The 15,150-nt window shown below is 50.4% G+C and overlaps 1 protein-coding gene across 1 annotated transcript in view; it reads right to left on the bottom strand.

Moving 5' to 3' along the window:
* Positions 1 to 15,150, bottom strand: part of LOC107307384 (HLA class II histocompatibility antigen, DR alpha chain-like) — a 36,568-nt gene that overhangs the window by 15,835 nt on the left and 5,583 nt on the right. Inside the window, exons 3-4 of the mRNA XM_032441797.1 lie at positions 3,189 to 3,394; positions 1,216 to 1,301 (exon numbers count right to left, since the gene is read on the bottom strand). Of these exons, the coding sequence (XP_032297688.1) occupies positions 1,216 to 1,301; positions 3,189 to 3,394 (292 nt within the window). The remainder of the gene's footprint in view (positions 1 to 1,215; positions 1,302 to 3,188; positions 3,395 to 15,150) is intronic.

The raw sequence follows: 15,150 nt of genomic DNA on the forward strand, positions 1-15,150 counted from the left end.
TAACCCCATATCTCACCCCATAGCCCCCTAATAACCCCTAATAACCCCTAATAACCCCCTAATAACCCCTAATAATGGGCTAATAACCCCTAATATCCCCCTAATAACCACTAATAACCCCCTAATATCCCTTAATAACCCTAATATCTTGCCCTTTTAGGCCCTAATAACCCTAATAACCCCATATCTCACCCCATAGCCCCCTAATACCCCCTAATAACCCCTAATAATGGTCTAATAATGGGCTAATAACCCCATATCCCAACCCATATCCCCCTAATAACCCCATATCTCACCCCATAGCCCCCTAATAACCCCTAATAACCCCTAATATCCCCTAATAACCCTAATATCTCAACCTATATCCCCCTAATAACCCCATATCTGACCCCATAGCCCCCTAATAGCCCCTAATAACCCCATATCTCACCCTATATCCCCCTAATAACCCCATATCTCACCCCATAACCCCCATATCTCACCCCATAGACCCCTAATATCCCCTAATAACCCCTAATAATGGGCTAATAACCCCTAATAACCCCCTAATAACCCCATATCTCACCCCATAACCCCCTAATAACCCCTAATAACCCCTTAATACCCCCTAATAACCCCTTAATACCCCCTAATAACCCCCTAATATCCCCTAATAACCCCTAATAATGGGCTAATAATGGGCTAATACCCCCATATCTCACCTCCTATCCCCCTAATAACCCCATATCTCACCCCATAACCCCCATATCTCACCCTATATCCCCCTAATAACGCCTAATAACCCCCTAATACACCCATATCTCACCCCATAGCCCCCATATCTCACCCCATATCCCCCTAATAACCCCTAATAACCACCTAATAACCCCATATCTCACCCCATAGCCCCCTAATAACCCCTAATAACCCCTAATAATGGGCTAATAATGGGCTAATACCCCCATATCTCACCCCATAGCCCCCTAATAACCCCATATCTCACCCCATAGCCCCCTAATAACCCCTAATAACCCCTAATAATCCCCTAATATCCCCTAATAAACCCCTAATAACCCTAATATCTTGCCCTTTTAGGCCCTAATAACCCCTAATATCCCCCTAATAACCCCATATCTCACCCCATAACCCCCTAATAACCCCTAATAACCCCTAATAATGGGCTAATAATGGGCTAATAACCCCATAATATCCCCTAATAAACCCCTAATAACTCACCCCATAGCCTCTGTGTGGGTCCCTCCATAGCCCAGTGCCTCACAGCACACGTGTACACATCCCCCCTTTGGGGTACGAAGGGCAGGAACAGCCCCTAATTAGGCCCCTATAGCCCCTAATCACCATTAGCTCACCCATAGCCCCCTAATAGCCCCTAATAGCCCCTAATAAACCCCCATAAGCTCACCCATAGCCCCCTCAATAGCCCCTAATAGCCCCTTGAATAACCCCATAGCTCAACACATAGCCCCCTAATAGCCCCTAATAGCCCTAATAACCCCATAGCTCACCCCATAGCCCCGCTAATAGCCCCTAATAGCCCCTATAACCCCAATAGCTCACCCATAGGCCCCCTATAGCCCCTAATAGCCCCTAATAAACCCATAGCTCACACCCATAGCCCCCTAATAGTCCTTCTTAATAGCCCCACTAATAACCCCATAAGCTTACACCCCATAGCCCCCTAATACCTATAGCCCCTAAGAACCCATAGCTCAACCCCATCTAGCCCCCTAATTACCCTAAGTAGCCCCTAATAACCCCAAGCTCACCCCATAGCCCCCTAATAGCCCCTAATAGCCCCTAATAACCCCATAGCTCACCCCATAGCCCCCTAATAGCCCCTAATAGCCCTAATTAACCCCATAGCTCACCCATGCCCCCCTAAATTACCCCTAATAGCCCCTAATCACCACCATAGCTCACCCCATACGGCCCCCTAATAGCCCCAATAGCCCCTAATAACCCATTTAGCTCACCATAGCCCCCTAAGTACCCCTAATACCCCTAATAACCCATAGCGTCACCCCCATAGCCCCTAAATAGGTCCCCCCTAATAACCCATAGGCTCAACCCAGCCCCCTAATAGCCCCTAATAGCCCCTAATAACCCCATAGCTCACCCCATAGCCCCCTAATAGCCCCTAATAGCCCCTAATAACCCCATAGCTCACCCCATAGCCCCCTAATAGCCCCTAATAGCCCCTAATAACCCCATAGCTCACCCCCATAGGCCCCCTAATACCCCTAATAGCCCCTAATAGCCTCCTAATAAACCCCATTAGCTCACCCCATAAAGCCCCCTAATAGCCCCATAATAGCCCCTAATAACGCCCATAGGCTCACGCCCATGTAGCCCCCTAATAGCCCCCTAATTAAGCGGGGGGGCCCCCGTAATTAACCCCATAGCCTCACCCCATAGCCCCCTAATAAGCCCTAATAGCCACTAATAACCCCATAGCTCCACCCCATAGCCCCCTAATAGCCCCTAATAGCCCCTAATAACCCCAATAGCTCACCCCATTAGCCCCCTAATAGCCCCAATTAGCCCCTAATAACCCCATAGCTCACCCATAGCCCCCTAATAGCCCCTATAGCCCCTTAATAACCCCCTAGCTCAACCCCCGATAGCCCGCCTATAGCCCCTAAAATAGCCCCTAATAACCCCATAGCTTCCACCCATAGCCCCTAATAGCCGCCTAATAGCCCCTAGATAACCCCATAGCTCACCCCATAGCCCCCTAATAGCCACTAATAGCCCCTAATACCCCATAGCTCACCCCATAGCCCCCAATAGCCCTAATAGCCCTAATAAACCCCATAAGCTCACCCCATAGCCCCCTAATACCCCTTAATAACCACGCCTAATAACCCCATATCCTCACCCATAACCCCTAATAACCCCTAATAACCCCCTAATAACCCTAATAACCCCCTTAAGTAACCCCATATCTCACTGGCCTAACCCCTAATGAACTCAATATCCCCCGTAATAACCCCTAATATATGGGCTATAACCCATATCTCACCCCATAGCCCCTAATATCCCACTACTCTGTACCCCATATCCCCTAATAACCCTAATTATCCCCCTAAATAACCCCTAAACCCCTAATAACCCCTAATAATGGGCTAATAGTGGGCTAATACCCCCATATCTCACCCCATAGCCCCCTAATAGCCCCTAATAGCCCCTAATAAAACTTGCCATACAAGAGATTGGGGCGGCCATAATAAACGCTGTCATAAACCCCATCCCGCACCAAAACCCCATTACGGCGCCATTCCAACGTGGCTACGGGGGGCCAGAACTTGTCGGCGTAACAGATGAGGACGTTGGGTTCGTCGATGTCTACAGGATCCATTGGGAATAGGAACAGCTCCGGGGCCACTGGATAGGGGGGGATATAGGGTTATATAGGGTTAGATGGGGTTTAATGAGTTCCCATATTGAAGTCCTATTGTGAGCACCATATAACCCTATAAGAACCCAATATAACCCGATATAACCCCATATAACCCCCTAAGGACCCCATATGACCCCATATAACCCCATAAGGACCCAATATAACCCCATATAACCCCATAAGGACCCCCTAAGGAGCCCCTAAGGACCCCATATAACCCCATAAGGAGCCCCTAAGGACCCCATATAACCCTATAACCCCATAAGGACCCCCTAAGGACCCCATATAACCCCATATAACCCCATATAACCCCATAAGGAGCCCCTAAGGACCCCATATAACCCCATAAGGACCCCATATAACCCCATACAGACCCTATAACCCCATAAGGATCTCATACTGACCCTATAACCCCCTAAGGATCCCATAATGACCCTATAATGACCCTATAACCCCATATAACCCCATAAGGATCCCATACTGACCCTATAACCCCATAAGGACCCCATACTGACCCTATAGCCCCATATAACCCCATAGAACCCCATAGAACCCCATAGAACCCCATATGCCTACCATACATGTTCTGCAGCGCCCCCTAGTGGCCACCCCCTGCCATTACACCATATAAACCCCATATAACCCCATAAGTGACCCTATAACCCCCTAAGGACCCCATATAACCCCATATAATTCCATATAACCCCATATAATCCCATATAACCCCATATTAACACCATATAACCCCATATAACCCCCTAAGGGACCCTATAACCCCCTATAACCCCATATAACCCCATATAATCCCATATAACCCCATATAATCCCATATAATCCCATATAACCCCGTATAATCACATATAACCCCATATGACCCCATATAACCCCATATAACCCCATAAGTGACGCTATAACCCCATATAACCCCATATAACCCCATATAATCCCATATAACCCCATATAACCACATAAGGACCCCATATGACCCCATATAACCCCATAAGGACCCCATACTGACCCTATAACCCCCTTAGGACCCCATACTGACCCTATAGCCCCATATTAACCCCATAATAACCCTATAAGGATCCCATACTGACCCTATAATGGCCCTATAACCCCATATAACCCCATAAGGATCCCATAAGGACCCTATAATGACCCTATAACCCCATATAACCCCATAAGGATCCCATAAGGACCCTATAATGACCCTATAACCCCATATAACCCCATAAGGATCCCATACTGACCCTATAACCCCATAAGGACCTCATACTGACCCCATACTGACCCTATAGCCCCATATAACCCCATATAACCCCATATAACCCCATACAACCCCATACCAATGTCCTCCTTGCCCACCACCATGTTCAGCAGCGCCCCCTGGTGGCCACATACTGTCATTACAACGACCCTATAACCCCATATAACCCCATATAAACCCCATAAAACCCCAAAAAGACCCCATATAACCCCATAAGGACCCCATATAACCCCCATAAGGACCCTATACTGACCCTATAACCCCATATAACCCCATATAACCCCATAAGGATCCCATATAACCCCATAAGGACCCCATAAGGACCCTATAACCCCATATAACCCCATAAGGACCCCCTAAGGACCCCATATAACCCTATAACCCCATAAGGACCCCCTAAGGACCCCATATAACCCCATAAGTGACCCTATAACCCTATATTAATCCCATATAATCCCATATAACCCCATATAACCCCATATAACCCCATAAGGATCCCATATAACCCCATATAACCCCATAAGGACCCAATATAACCCCATATAACCCCATAAGGAGCCCCTAAGGACCCCATATAACCCCATATAACCCCATAAGGACCCCCTAAGGAGCCCCTAAGGACCCCATATAACCCCATAAGTGACCCTATAACCCCATATAACCCCATATAACCCTATAAGGACCCCATATAACCCCATAAGTGACTATATAAACCTATATAACCCCATAAGAGCCCCTTAAGGACTTCATACTGACCCTATAGTGACCCTATAACCCCATATAACCCCATATAAACCCCATATAACCCCATAAGGACCCCATACTGACCCCATACAGACCCCATACTGACCCTATAATGACCCTATAACCCCATATAACCCCATAAGGATCCCATACTGACCCTATAGCCCCATATAACCCCATATAACCCCATAAGGACCCCATATAACCCCATATAACCCCATAAGGACCCCATATAACCACATAAGAACCCCATACTGACCCTATAACCCCCTAAGGACCCCATACTGACCCTATAATGACCCTATAACCCCATATAACCCCATATGCCTACCACCATGTTCATCAGCGCCCCCTAGTGGCCATTCCCTGTCATTACACCATATTAACTCCATAATAACCCCATAAGGACCCCATACAGACCCCATAAGGACCCCATATAACCCCATACAGACCCTATAACCCCCTAAGAACCCCATACTGACCCTATAATGACCCTATAACCCCATATAACCCCATATAACCCCATATAACCCCATATGTCTACCACCATGTTCATCAGCGCCCCCTAGTGGCCATTCCTGTCATTGACCACCATATTACGGAGCTCAGCGATAGTAGCCAGACGCGCACATGGTGGCCGTAAGCAGTGCAGTGCCTCACAACGACCTATAATACCATAAGGAAACCAGTAGTGAAGACGTGAGGAGCACCGCATAGAAACCCACATAAAACCCCCAAGAGAACCCCATATAACCCACCATGACGGACAGCAGGTGATGCCCATGTGACCGCCATCAAGAAGCCCCATATACGTGACGCCACTAAGATCCAATACAGACACCTATATATCCCGTGGAGGGGAAAAGAGGCGACAGAGGAGGGACGAGGGAAGCCTGCTAAATAAAGACCCATGAGCTGTGCCGAATAAGCACCATATGTGACACAACACGAGGATCAACGCCATATAAAGGATGGCACGATCTCGCACTCTAAAGTAACCAGACCAAACTACTAGTCTACCCCTAAGGAGCCATAGGAGGAAACGGGACATACTGAAACCGTATGAAGCCCGGCCTACATATTAACCCAGATAGTGCTAACCTTCAATAGAGACATAGGGTATAATTCGCATATAGAAAAGCCATAGTAAGAGGCAAGATGACTCACCAACAGCATAATAATGTCCCAGTCAGCAAACGTTATTACTGAAGCCCCAACTCGCTCAATAAGGCGCCCCTAGTGCCATCGCACGGGGCCACACTCACTGTGTGTACAAGAAGACACCATAATATAAACTCCGCATGCTCACTCAAGGAGCCGTAGTGGAGAGACACATTCATTGCCTATTACAACGACCTATAACCATTGAAGGAATTCAAATAGACCTATATGAGGACCCATACATCCATAGCACCGCAGTCCCGGGCGTTGGGGAGCACGATTGGGGTGTGTGGATGCACTGAGATACAGGTTCTGTTTGCCCCACCGCATGTTCTGCAGAGGTCCTGTGCTCGAAGGTGGCGTAACTGGGTCAAAACCGACTGCCGCCAAATAAGAACCACCACTATAAACCATAAGAAACCGCACAATAATGAAAACACCACGATAGTTAGGGCTCGGGTGATGACTGGATATACCTGACACACGCTAAAGAAGACCCATAAAGTGACCAGGTGAACCTAGGTGTTACTACAGCGCCCACACTGTGCAGGAAGGATTCAATACATACCCAAGTACAGGACTCTTATGAACCCCATATAACGCCACCATGATAAACCCCAGTATAACCCATAGAGGAACAATACTGGACCATACTGACCCCTATGAGTGTCCGCTAGAATCCAATAGGACCCCATATAACCCATCGAGGCCCATAGACGCATATGGGCCACCAGCAAGTTCATCAGCGCCCCTAGTGGCCATTCCACATGTGGTGCATTACGCACCATAATTAAAGCTCGTCATGCCTTTCTCTCTCTCGATGAAGATTGTGACGAGTTCGACGAGGGAATGATTAATCGTCGAGAACCAGGTGTCAATGACAGGGACATTGGTTGAGAGCCATCCCAGAGGTGGAAGGGGGGCGCTGGGAGCGGCAGGCGTTCTCGAAGAAAACGTTGCATGCTGGTAAGGGGGAGGGCCATAGTGCGTTTTGGGGGCAGCCGAAGGTTGGTCAGTTCTAAGTGGCCACAATGACAGTTGTGTGTGGAGAAGGGGTGATATGGACTGATTAGGGTGAAAAGACAGATCACGCTCTCAATTGGGAGTTGATGTATGAGGTAGAGGACAACCTGCCCAGTTCTATAGAACTAGAGAGCGTCGAGAACATTGGTTCTGAGAAGAGTCCGTGTAGTGGTAATGGCTCTTAGCTGAGCGCGAAAAAAGAGGGGCAGAGGAGGGTCCTTAGGGGTGGGGTGGCTATTGGATGATAAGTAATTTAGTATGGAGCGTCTCATAGTGAGCAAAGGTGAGCTCATTAGAGGGTGTCAGACAGTTATATAGGAGTCTCGGACAGTAATGAAGTCCTTAAGGGGCTCTTATGGGGTTCTTGAATAAGCACACGGGAAAGTTAGCGTATGATGGTATGCCTCTATTGGGTGTCGTGGGGGTGCCTATTATGGGGGGTTATGAGTTCGAGAGTATGGAGTCCCTTATGGTGTGTATTTATGGGGTTCTTATGGCGTCGATAAACGTACGATGATGCGAACGTTCCATGATCACACGGAAGAAGAGAACGCGTGAGGACGCCAGCAGCCGGAAAGGGCGGCACCAGCAGAGAGCCTGGGTTTTGTGTAAGGCAAGGTGGCGAATAGAACAGGCGAGAGCCAGCGGAAGTTCAGTACAACACAGAGCCATGCCAGTCGGTGCGGGGAGGGGGGCAGCTACGGCCCGAAACAGAAGCAGCAGAGCCAAAAGAGGCGTAGGGGATGACGCGCGGAGCGGGTTCGAGCACAGGTAGGCGCGGGGTGAAACGAACAGTCGGGGGCAGGTGACAGGCAACAGAACCTAGACGATTCATGCATCCAGCCACACTCGCAGAGTCGGAGCCAGAAGGAGATTCTGCTCAGGAGAAGTGCGCAGTGTATGGGGGTTAGTGAGTACGAGGAGATATGATCTGTGTCCATGGCGTGTATGAGGGAGGTGGCGTGGGGCAATAGCTGAGGGAGTTTATGCTGGCCACCTAAGGGGGACGAGCAGTGGCTGAGGCCCCACGCGACAGCCATTGAAAGGCCATGGGAGTTAAACTATAGGAATGTGCGAAGAGCAAGCGCGCAAGTGATGGCACAGGTGGGCGAAGGCGCCTCGAGGCGTAACATGAGGGTTGGTAGGCATAGTGGGGCGTTCGGGGGATAGGGTGAGAGAGAGGGATTGTATCATGGGTTGTTCATGGGGGATATAGGTGATAGGAGGGTATAATATGCGGTTTATGGCGTGGTTCATCGCCGGTCGTATGAGAAAGTTCGTGAGGAGGTGGGTAGCTGAGGGTGGCGCTCATCGCTGGTCCATTAGGAAGCAGCCTACTGGTGGGGTGCCATAGATAATGCGCCGGCTTAATATGAGGTAGGGGCAGCTTCAAATAAGGGGTCAGATGTATGAGGTCAGGCAGGTGACGTTGTAGGGGGTACAGTGTGGAGAACCACAGCGCAGCAGATGAATATGAGGGCGTAGTGCGGGGTGGGTAAAGGAGGTCCACTTAGGAGAGGTGTAACTAGAGAGGTCTGGGTGTTTATGGGCATTTCCTTCAGTGGCCGCGGCTTCTGTGTGGGGGGATGTGCGGCGCGTTCATGTGAGCCAGCCACTATGCGGGACGGCGCGAGGGGTGAATGGTATGGGGAGACAAAGGCAGGGGGGTCGGCAGGTATACAGGCGGTCCTGAGAATATGGGGGGATTAGATATCGGGCCTTTTTCGCTTAGAGATGGTTCTATGGCGTCGTTTGATATGGGGTTTTGGTTATGGGGGTTAGAGTGGCGGTTTTATGGGGTTATGTTGTCTGTGATTGGCGTTTGTGGTCTGGTGTCTCGTTGGGTTATATGGTGTATGACAGGGAATGGCACGGGTGAGAGCGGCGAGCGCTGCCGGGGCATGAACCATGGATGGTAGACATATGGGGTTCATATGGGAATTACGTTGTAGGGGAAGGTTGCTACTAGTGGGTTGTAATATGACGGGGGTACGGGTGGTATAGGGCAGTATGGCGAGTGTAATTGAGGAGGGACACGAACAGAGGTGATACATAGCAGAATCCAGCTAGCCCAGGCGTGGAAGAGTGCGGAGGGCGTTGCACTATCGGATAGGGCAGGCAAGAGAGGAAGCCCACCGGAAGACACCGTCTCCCCGTGGGGCATCTCACTCAGCACACAAAGAAGGGGGCCGGTGGTGACTATGGGAGCCGATTCTGCCTGGAGGCTCCACATAAGGGCCGAGCCGTGTCGGAGGCGTAATAAGTAAAGTCAGATAGGCGCGGACGCGGTACATAAGTGGGAGATCTTAGGGAAAGGCAAAGTAGCAAGGACTGGGCGTGTCCACGGCACTAGATTGACATGTGACGGCCCAATAAAACCTAGAATCCACTCGACCCAAAAGTATCGGAAATAGAAGGGAAAGAGAACGCTGAAACGGGGCCCACCGTGGCAGAGCGGCGACGAAAGGCAAATTGAATAGCATGGACGACCGAGAGCAGGTGGGAGAACGACTAGGTAGGCACAAAGGTGTACGGCCAGTGAATGCTGGGCGGCTGGGCGTGAGAAGAGTGGAGAAGACTCTGCGAGGAGGAACGCGCCTGGCCACCGCCATCATAGGAGTACGAAGATGGCGGCGATCGATATTGTACGAGGATCGACATGGGTATAGTAAGGCAGGCCAGAAGCAGGTCACCGAGGGCTATGCGCGCGGAAACGCTCCAGGCTGCACGCCGGCTCTGGACGGGGTCATCACTAGGGGCAGAGCTCCGGAGTGTTATGGGGGGATTGCGATGCAACCTGGAAGACACTAATGTGGGAGGGCCTGAAGGTGGCCGATGCGTCTGCGTGATGGAGGAGGCCGAGGCGGTCCGCAATTTATGATTGATGGCTTTAGGGCGCTCATGGCCTCAAAATAGCTCGCCGGCGTGACCTGGTAGGGGTACGAGAATGGCGATCTGTAATAAATGAGCGGGATATGTCATAGTATCAGGGGGGCAAGGGAGGGAACGAGAGGCGGGAGAGCCCAACAAGGAATATAGGTCGTCATGGGGATCCTTGTGGCGAACAAAGTTAGTTAGCTAGTAGTGGGAGTTTAGCATAAAAAGGGTCATATGTCAAGCTGAGACCCCCGGAGTCGAGGCAGGATTCCGGAGTTGAGAGTGGGCGTAGAGGAGGTAGATGGAGCCGGGCGAACAGCGCCGCAAGGCAGGGAAGCCCCAAAGTCACCAGAAAGACAGGGGCGCTGGAAAATTGGCAATCGGGACCAGAAAAAGGCCGGTGAGGCGCCAGTGGGATGGCAGCGTAGTGGGAGATTTGGGGTGTATATGGGGACGCTAGTACAAGATAATCAAGTAAGGATGAGCGGAAGGGGCGAGGGGCCTCAGATCGTTCAATAGACAGACGCGAGGCTCTCACTCAGTCGGATGAGATCCTTAAAGGGGCGCTCGGATAAGGGGGAAATGGGAGTTAATTATAAGGATAACGGTTCTATTAGCTCACGTGCGGTGGACAAAGGCATATGGCGCAGGACCCGACATCCCATAGGTGACTATAAGGAAGCGGATGCCTCACGGAAAAAACGTAACAAGTAGAGACAGGAGTATACACGTGATGGGCGTTAATATGGCGGTCCGTGTATTAGGCGTCCAACTTGATGGGGGCTTCAGGAAAGGCCTCTCGGCATCATGGTGCATGGTGGTGCCTTAGGGGCTGGCGCGTTAGGGAGTCCTTATGGGGTGTAGGTAGTGAGAGGGGGCTCTCACTGGGGGTCCTTAGGAGGAGCTCCTTGTATGGAGGTGATATATCGGGGGTAGGCTACACTCGGAGCGCGGGGTCGGCATCGTCATGGGGGAGGTCTCATATGCTTTGGGCGCGCTCTGATGTGGGGGATGTGCCTTGATTGGGGTTATTGGGGTGATATGGCGGTTATATGCGGAATGCCTCTGGGGCGCGTAATATTAGAGGCATATAGGGTTGTTAAGGGTATACTCACGCGGGATGCTCTATGGGGTCTTCATACAAGGGGAGGTCATGGCCTCTAGGGGTAGGGTAGACGAAGGGGTTAGGCTATGGGACACAGGCATAACAGAGGGCGGTCTTACGTGCGCGCGGGGTGTTATGAGTGTCGTACTACAAGTAATAGGTGGGTTCTCGTGTGTGGAACAAAGCCAGAGGTCGGCATCATAATAAAAGAGGTACAATGATATGGGGATGCGACTCGTTAAATGCATTACATAGATGGGCGGGCTGGTATAGAGATAGTGGTCGCCCAGTGCTCTAGAAGATATAAGAAGAGCATCGGGATTGTTGTAGTATATAGAGACATGATAGAGTACCGTACTGAACGGCCATATATTTTTGGTGTGTTTGAGTAGGTTAGGTCTGGTTAGCACTTGTCGTGGTGATGGTGAAGGAAGTCGTAATGGTGTTGAGGAGTAACGTTGGGATCAAGCATTTTTGGGGTATGGCGGAGAGGGGGAAGGGGATAGGATAGTGTTGTATGGGCCGTGATGGGTAAGTGCTACAGCTTTTTATGAATGAGGAAAGGAGAGGGTAGGTGAGGTGTATTAGGTTAGATAGTAGCTTGTATGTTTGGTGTTGAGGAGGTAGTGAAGTAATAGATGGCGGTATGAATGAGGGAGTCTAATTGGTGAGTAAGTGTGTGCTGTGCGGTGGATATTGGAGGGGCGCGTTATGATGATACTATGGAGGCAAGAGCTGGTGTCGCGCTGACATACGAGCGTAGGAGGAGTTGATTTGGAGATGATGTGTTGGTCAGCTGTATGCGGCAGGAGTGCCTGCTCCAATGGTAATTGGGTGCGTGCTCACATGGGTGGAGAGTAGTTGGCACTCATGTAGTGGCATTCGGGGGCTTGAGGTTTGCTACCTCGGGGCAGGAACCATGCCATGGAACATGGCTGGAATGTTTAGGTAATTGGATCTATGGGGTGAAGAGGGTGCTTTGTATCTGGAGACTGCATCGGTCTCCTGATGGTCCAGTGTTGGAGCACTGCCGGGACTCGCCGATTGGATGTGGGCTTATGGAGGCTATGAGGGTGCTGGAAACTTCTATACGCGGGGGGGGTAGTAGGACTGGGTCCGTACTATGGGGTAGAAAATTTGGGCGAACGGACACCTGATTCATACAGGTTGATAAGTCGTATCGCGCAAGGTAGATGAACCGATGCGCAGAGGGAGTGGGCCGGAGAGGCAGTGGGGGAGGATGTGATCAGGATCTTATGGGACTGAGATGCTGGTGGGTGGCTCGATTGGTTACGATTGATGGGGCAGCGCGCTCCAATGTGGTCTTGGTGGGTGAGGAGATTATAGGTAAGAGAGGCTGCATTTGCAGATGGAGAAGTGATCTGGGGGCCAGTAAGGACATGCTGTCTGGGTGCTTCTGATGGTGAAAGGGGCAGTGAAAGAAAATATGGCTAGTGTGAGTATAGGAGTGAGGGATCGAGGCACTATAGTCTATGGTTAAGGGATAATTCGCACTGTGATAATGGAGTGTGTGGTGCCATGAGTAGTTCTGCTGTGGAGGTAAGATGGCAACGTCGCGATATGTGAGGGTATGGGGTATTCATGTAGGGCCTGCCTATATCGTATTGGTATAAGTAAGGGTATAGGCTAGCCGAGGTGATGTATAGTGGTGCGTTATAATAGGAGGTTTAAATAGAGGACAGAAAGCTCGATAGGTCAGGGTGCACGATTTTGCTATGTGTCAGATCTATGGCTGGATTAAGTTGTGGTGGGTGGGTGAGTGTCAGCTCTTATAGGCTGAGGGTTGGGTCTGCATATGGTAGTAGGTGCTGACGGTGGTCGATTTATGGTGGGGTCAGTTGATGATGAGTGGGGATGTGGGCTTGGTCTAGATTTGAGGGTGGCGATGATGTGGTATTCGTGGCATTATGGGTGGATTTAGGAGTAATAGGGTGCGGACTACATAGTGTATGGGATTGAGCGCAAAGTGCAATAGGGGGCGGCTGTGAGTATAGGATGGTGGCGTCAGATATCGTTAGTTGGAGGATGATGGGATTCCGTCTAGTAGGGGTGAGGTGGCTACGATCGGATCCCAGACTGTGATGGGGAGGCTTGATATGGACGGGAAGCTAGTATGGGGGAGGAGGAGTGGCATGTGAGTCTTGGGGTTCCTATTATTGTGGTGGAGCTACTATGGGGGTGCGGTTTGTGATGGAGTGCCATTATGGAGTATGAGGCGTGTTGACGGGTACATGTGGTTCGGGCCTGTGGAGGTGTGGTGATGTGTGGGAGCACTGTGGGTGAGAGTCTGTGGGCGAGTGGATGATCATTGATGTGCGGGCTCGTGTATAGTCGGATCAATGATTAATTGGGGGGTAGGAGTCAATGAGTGGTTGTAGGTATGGGAGGGTCATTAAGGGGTTACTAGGTATTGTGTGAATTGTGATACTCGGGGATATGATGATGTGTGAGTGGTGATTATTGGCATGGTGATAGGTTGCCAAGTTAGTGTTGTGGTGGTGAAGTCTTGCATGGTGGTGCATTTAGCTAATAGGGGTCAGGAATTACTGGCTGACAGGGTATCATGTTTGTTTGGGCTTTGACCATTAATGGGTCAGATATATGTGGCGAGCTGCTGGTGCGTGTTAATGTAAAGTCAGGGACTCTGGGGGTGGGCTGCGTCGCGCGTTGATAGGGGGCCCGTGTTAAGTATGTGGGGATTTGAGGGTGTTATGGATATGCAAGAGGGGTTGACTGGTTTGATATTGATGTTGTGGTGTATACTGATTATGGGGCAGGAGGGGTCTTATGGGGCCCAGGTATAGTGGGGTAGGAATTATATGTAGTGAGGAGGGGAGCTGCTAGGTGGGGATGACTGGCAGTGAATTATAGGAGAGTGCTCTGTGTAGGGACATCAGTGGAGTGTGACTGGATGCAGATCTAATTGGGGTAGAAAGAGATTGCTGCTACTGCTTGGAGAATGTGAGGGTGTGCCTTTAGAGGGGTGGTCGAATCAGATGAGGAGGAGCTGCTGTGGGCAGATGTGGGTGGATCTATGGGTTAGAAGTGATTGGGCACGTGTTGTATATTTAGGGATCTACTTATGATGTAGTGTATGGTGGTGGGGGTTGGTAGTTAGGTAGGATTGTGATGGAGCAGGAGTTAGGGGTGAGGATGGGGCCAGATGTGTGGGGCGCTGTGTATAGTCTACTGGTAGACTAGAAGATGGCGTACTGGAAGTTTGTCGTGGAGGCGTGAATGAAGGGGTCAGATCCCTATGGGGCTTGGTAAGTGTAATTGGTAAGGGGCCTGGTTCTGTGCTAGTGTCGCGTTAAAATGGAAGGAGTGGTGTGGTGCGGTATGTTGGGGTGGTGTCTTTGTATGCAGGAGGTGGCTGATGGATGGGAGCGACGTGAGGGGTCAATCTTATGGGGCAGGTGCCTGGTGGGGATGGGATTGGTTTTTAGGAGGGGTAGGAGTGCTATGGGGAATTTGGGGCTTCACAGGTGATAAAGTGGCTAGATGATGGGTGCGGTATGGGCGCGATCGGGGATGCGGGTAAATTTCTAT

This window comes from Coturnix japonica, unplaced genomic scaffold (genome assembly GCF_001577835.2).
Source record: "Coturnix japonica isolate 7356 unplaced genomic scaffold, Coturnix japonica 2.1 chrUnrandom572, whole genome shotgun sequence".
In the NCBI taxonomy this organism is placed as follows: Eukaryota; Metazoa; Chordata; class Aves; order Galliformes; family Phasianidae; genus Coturnix; species Coturnix japonica.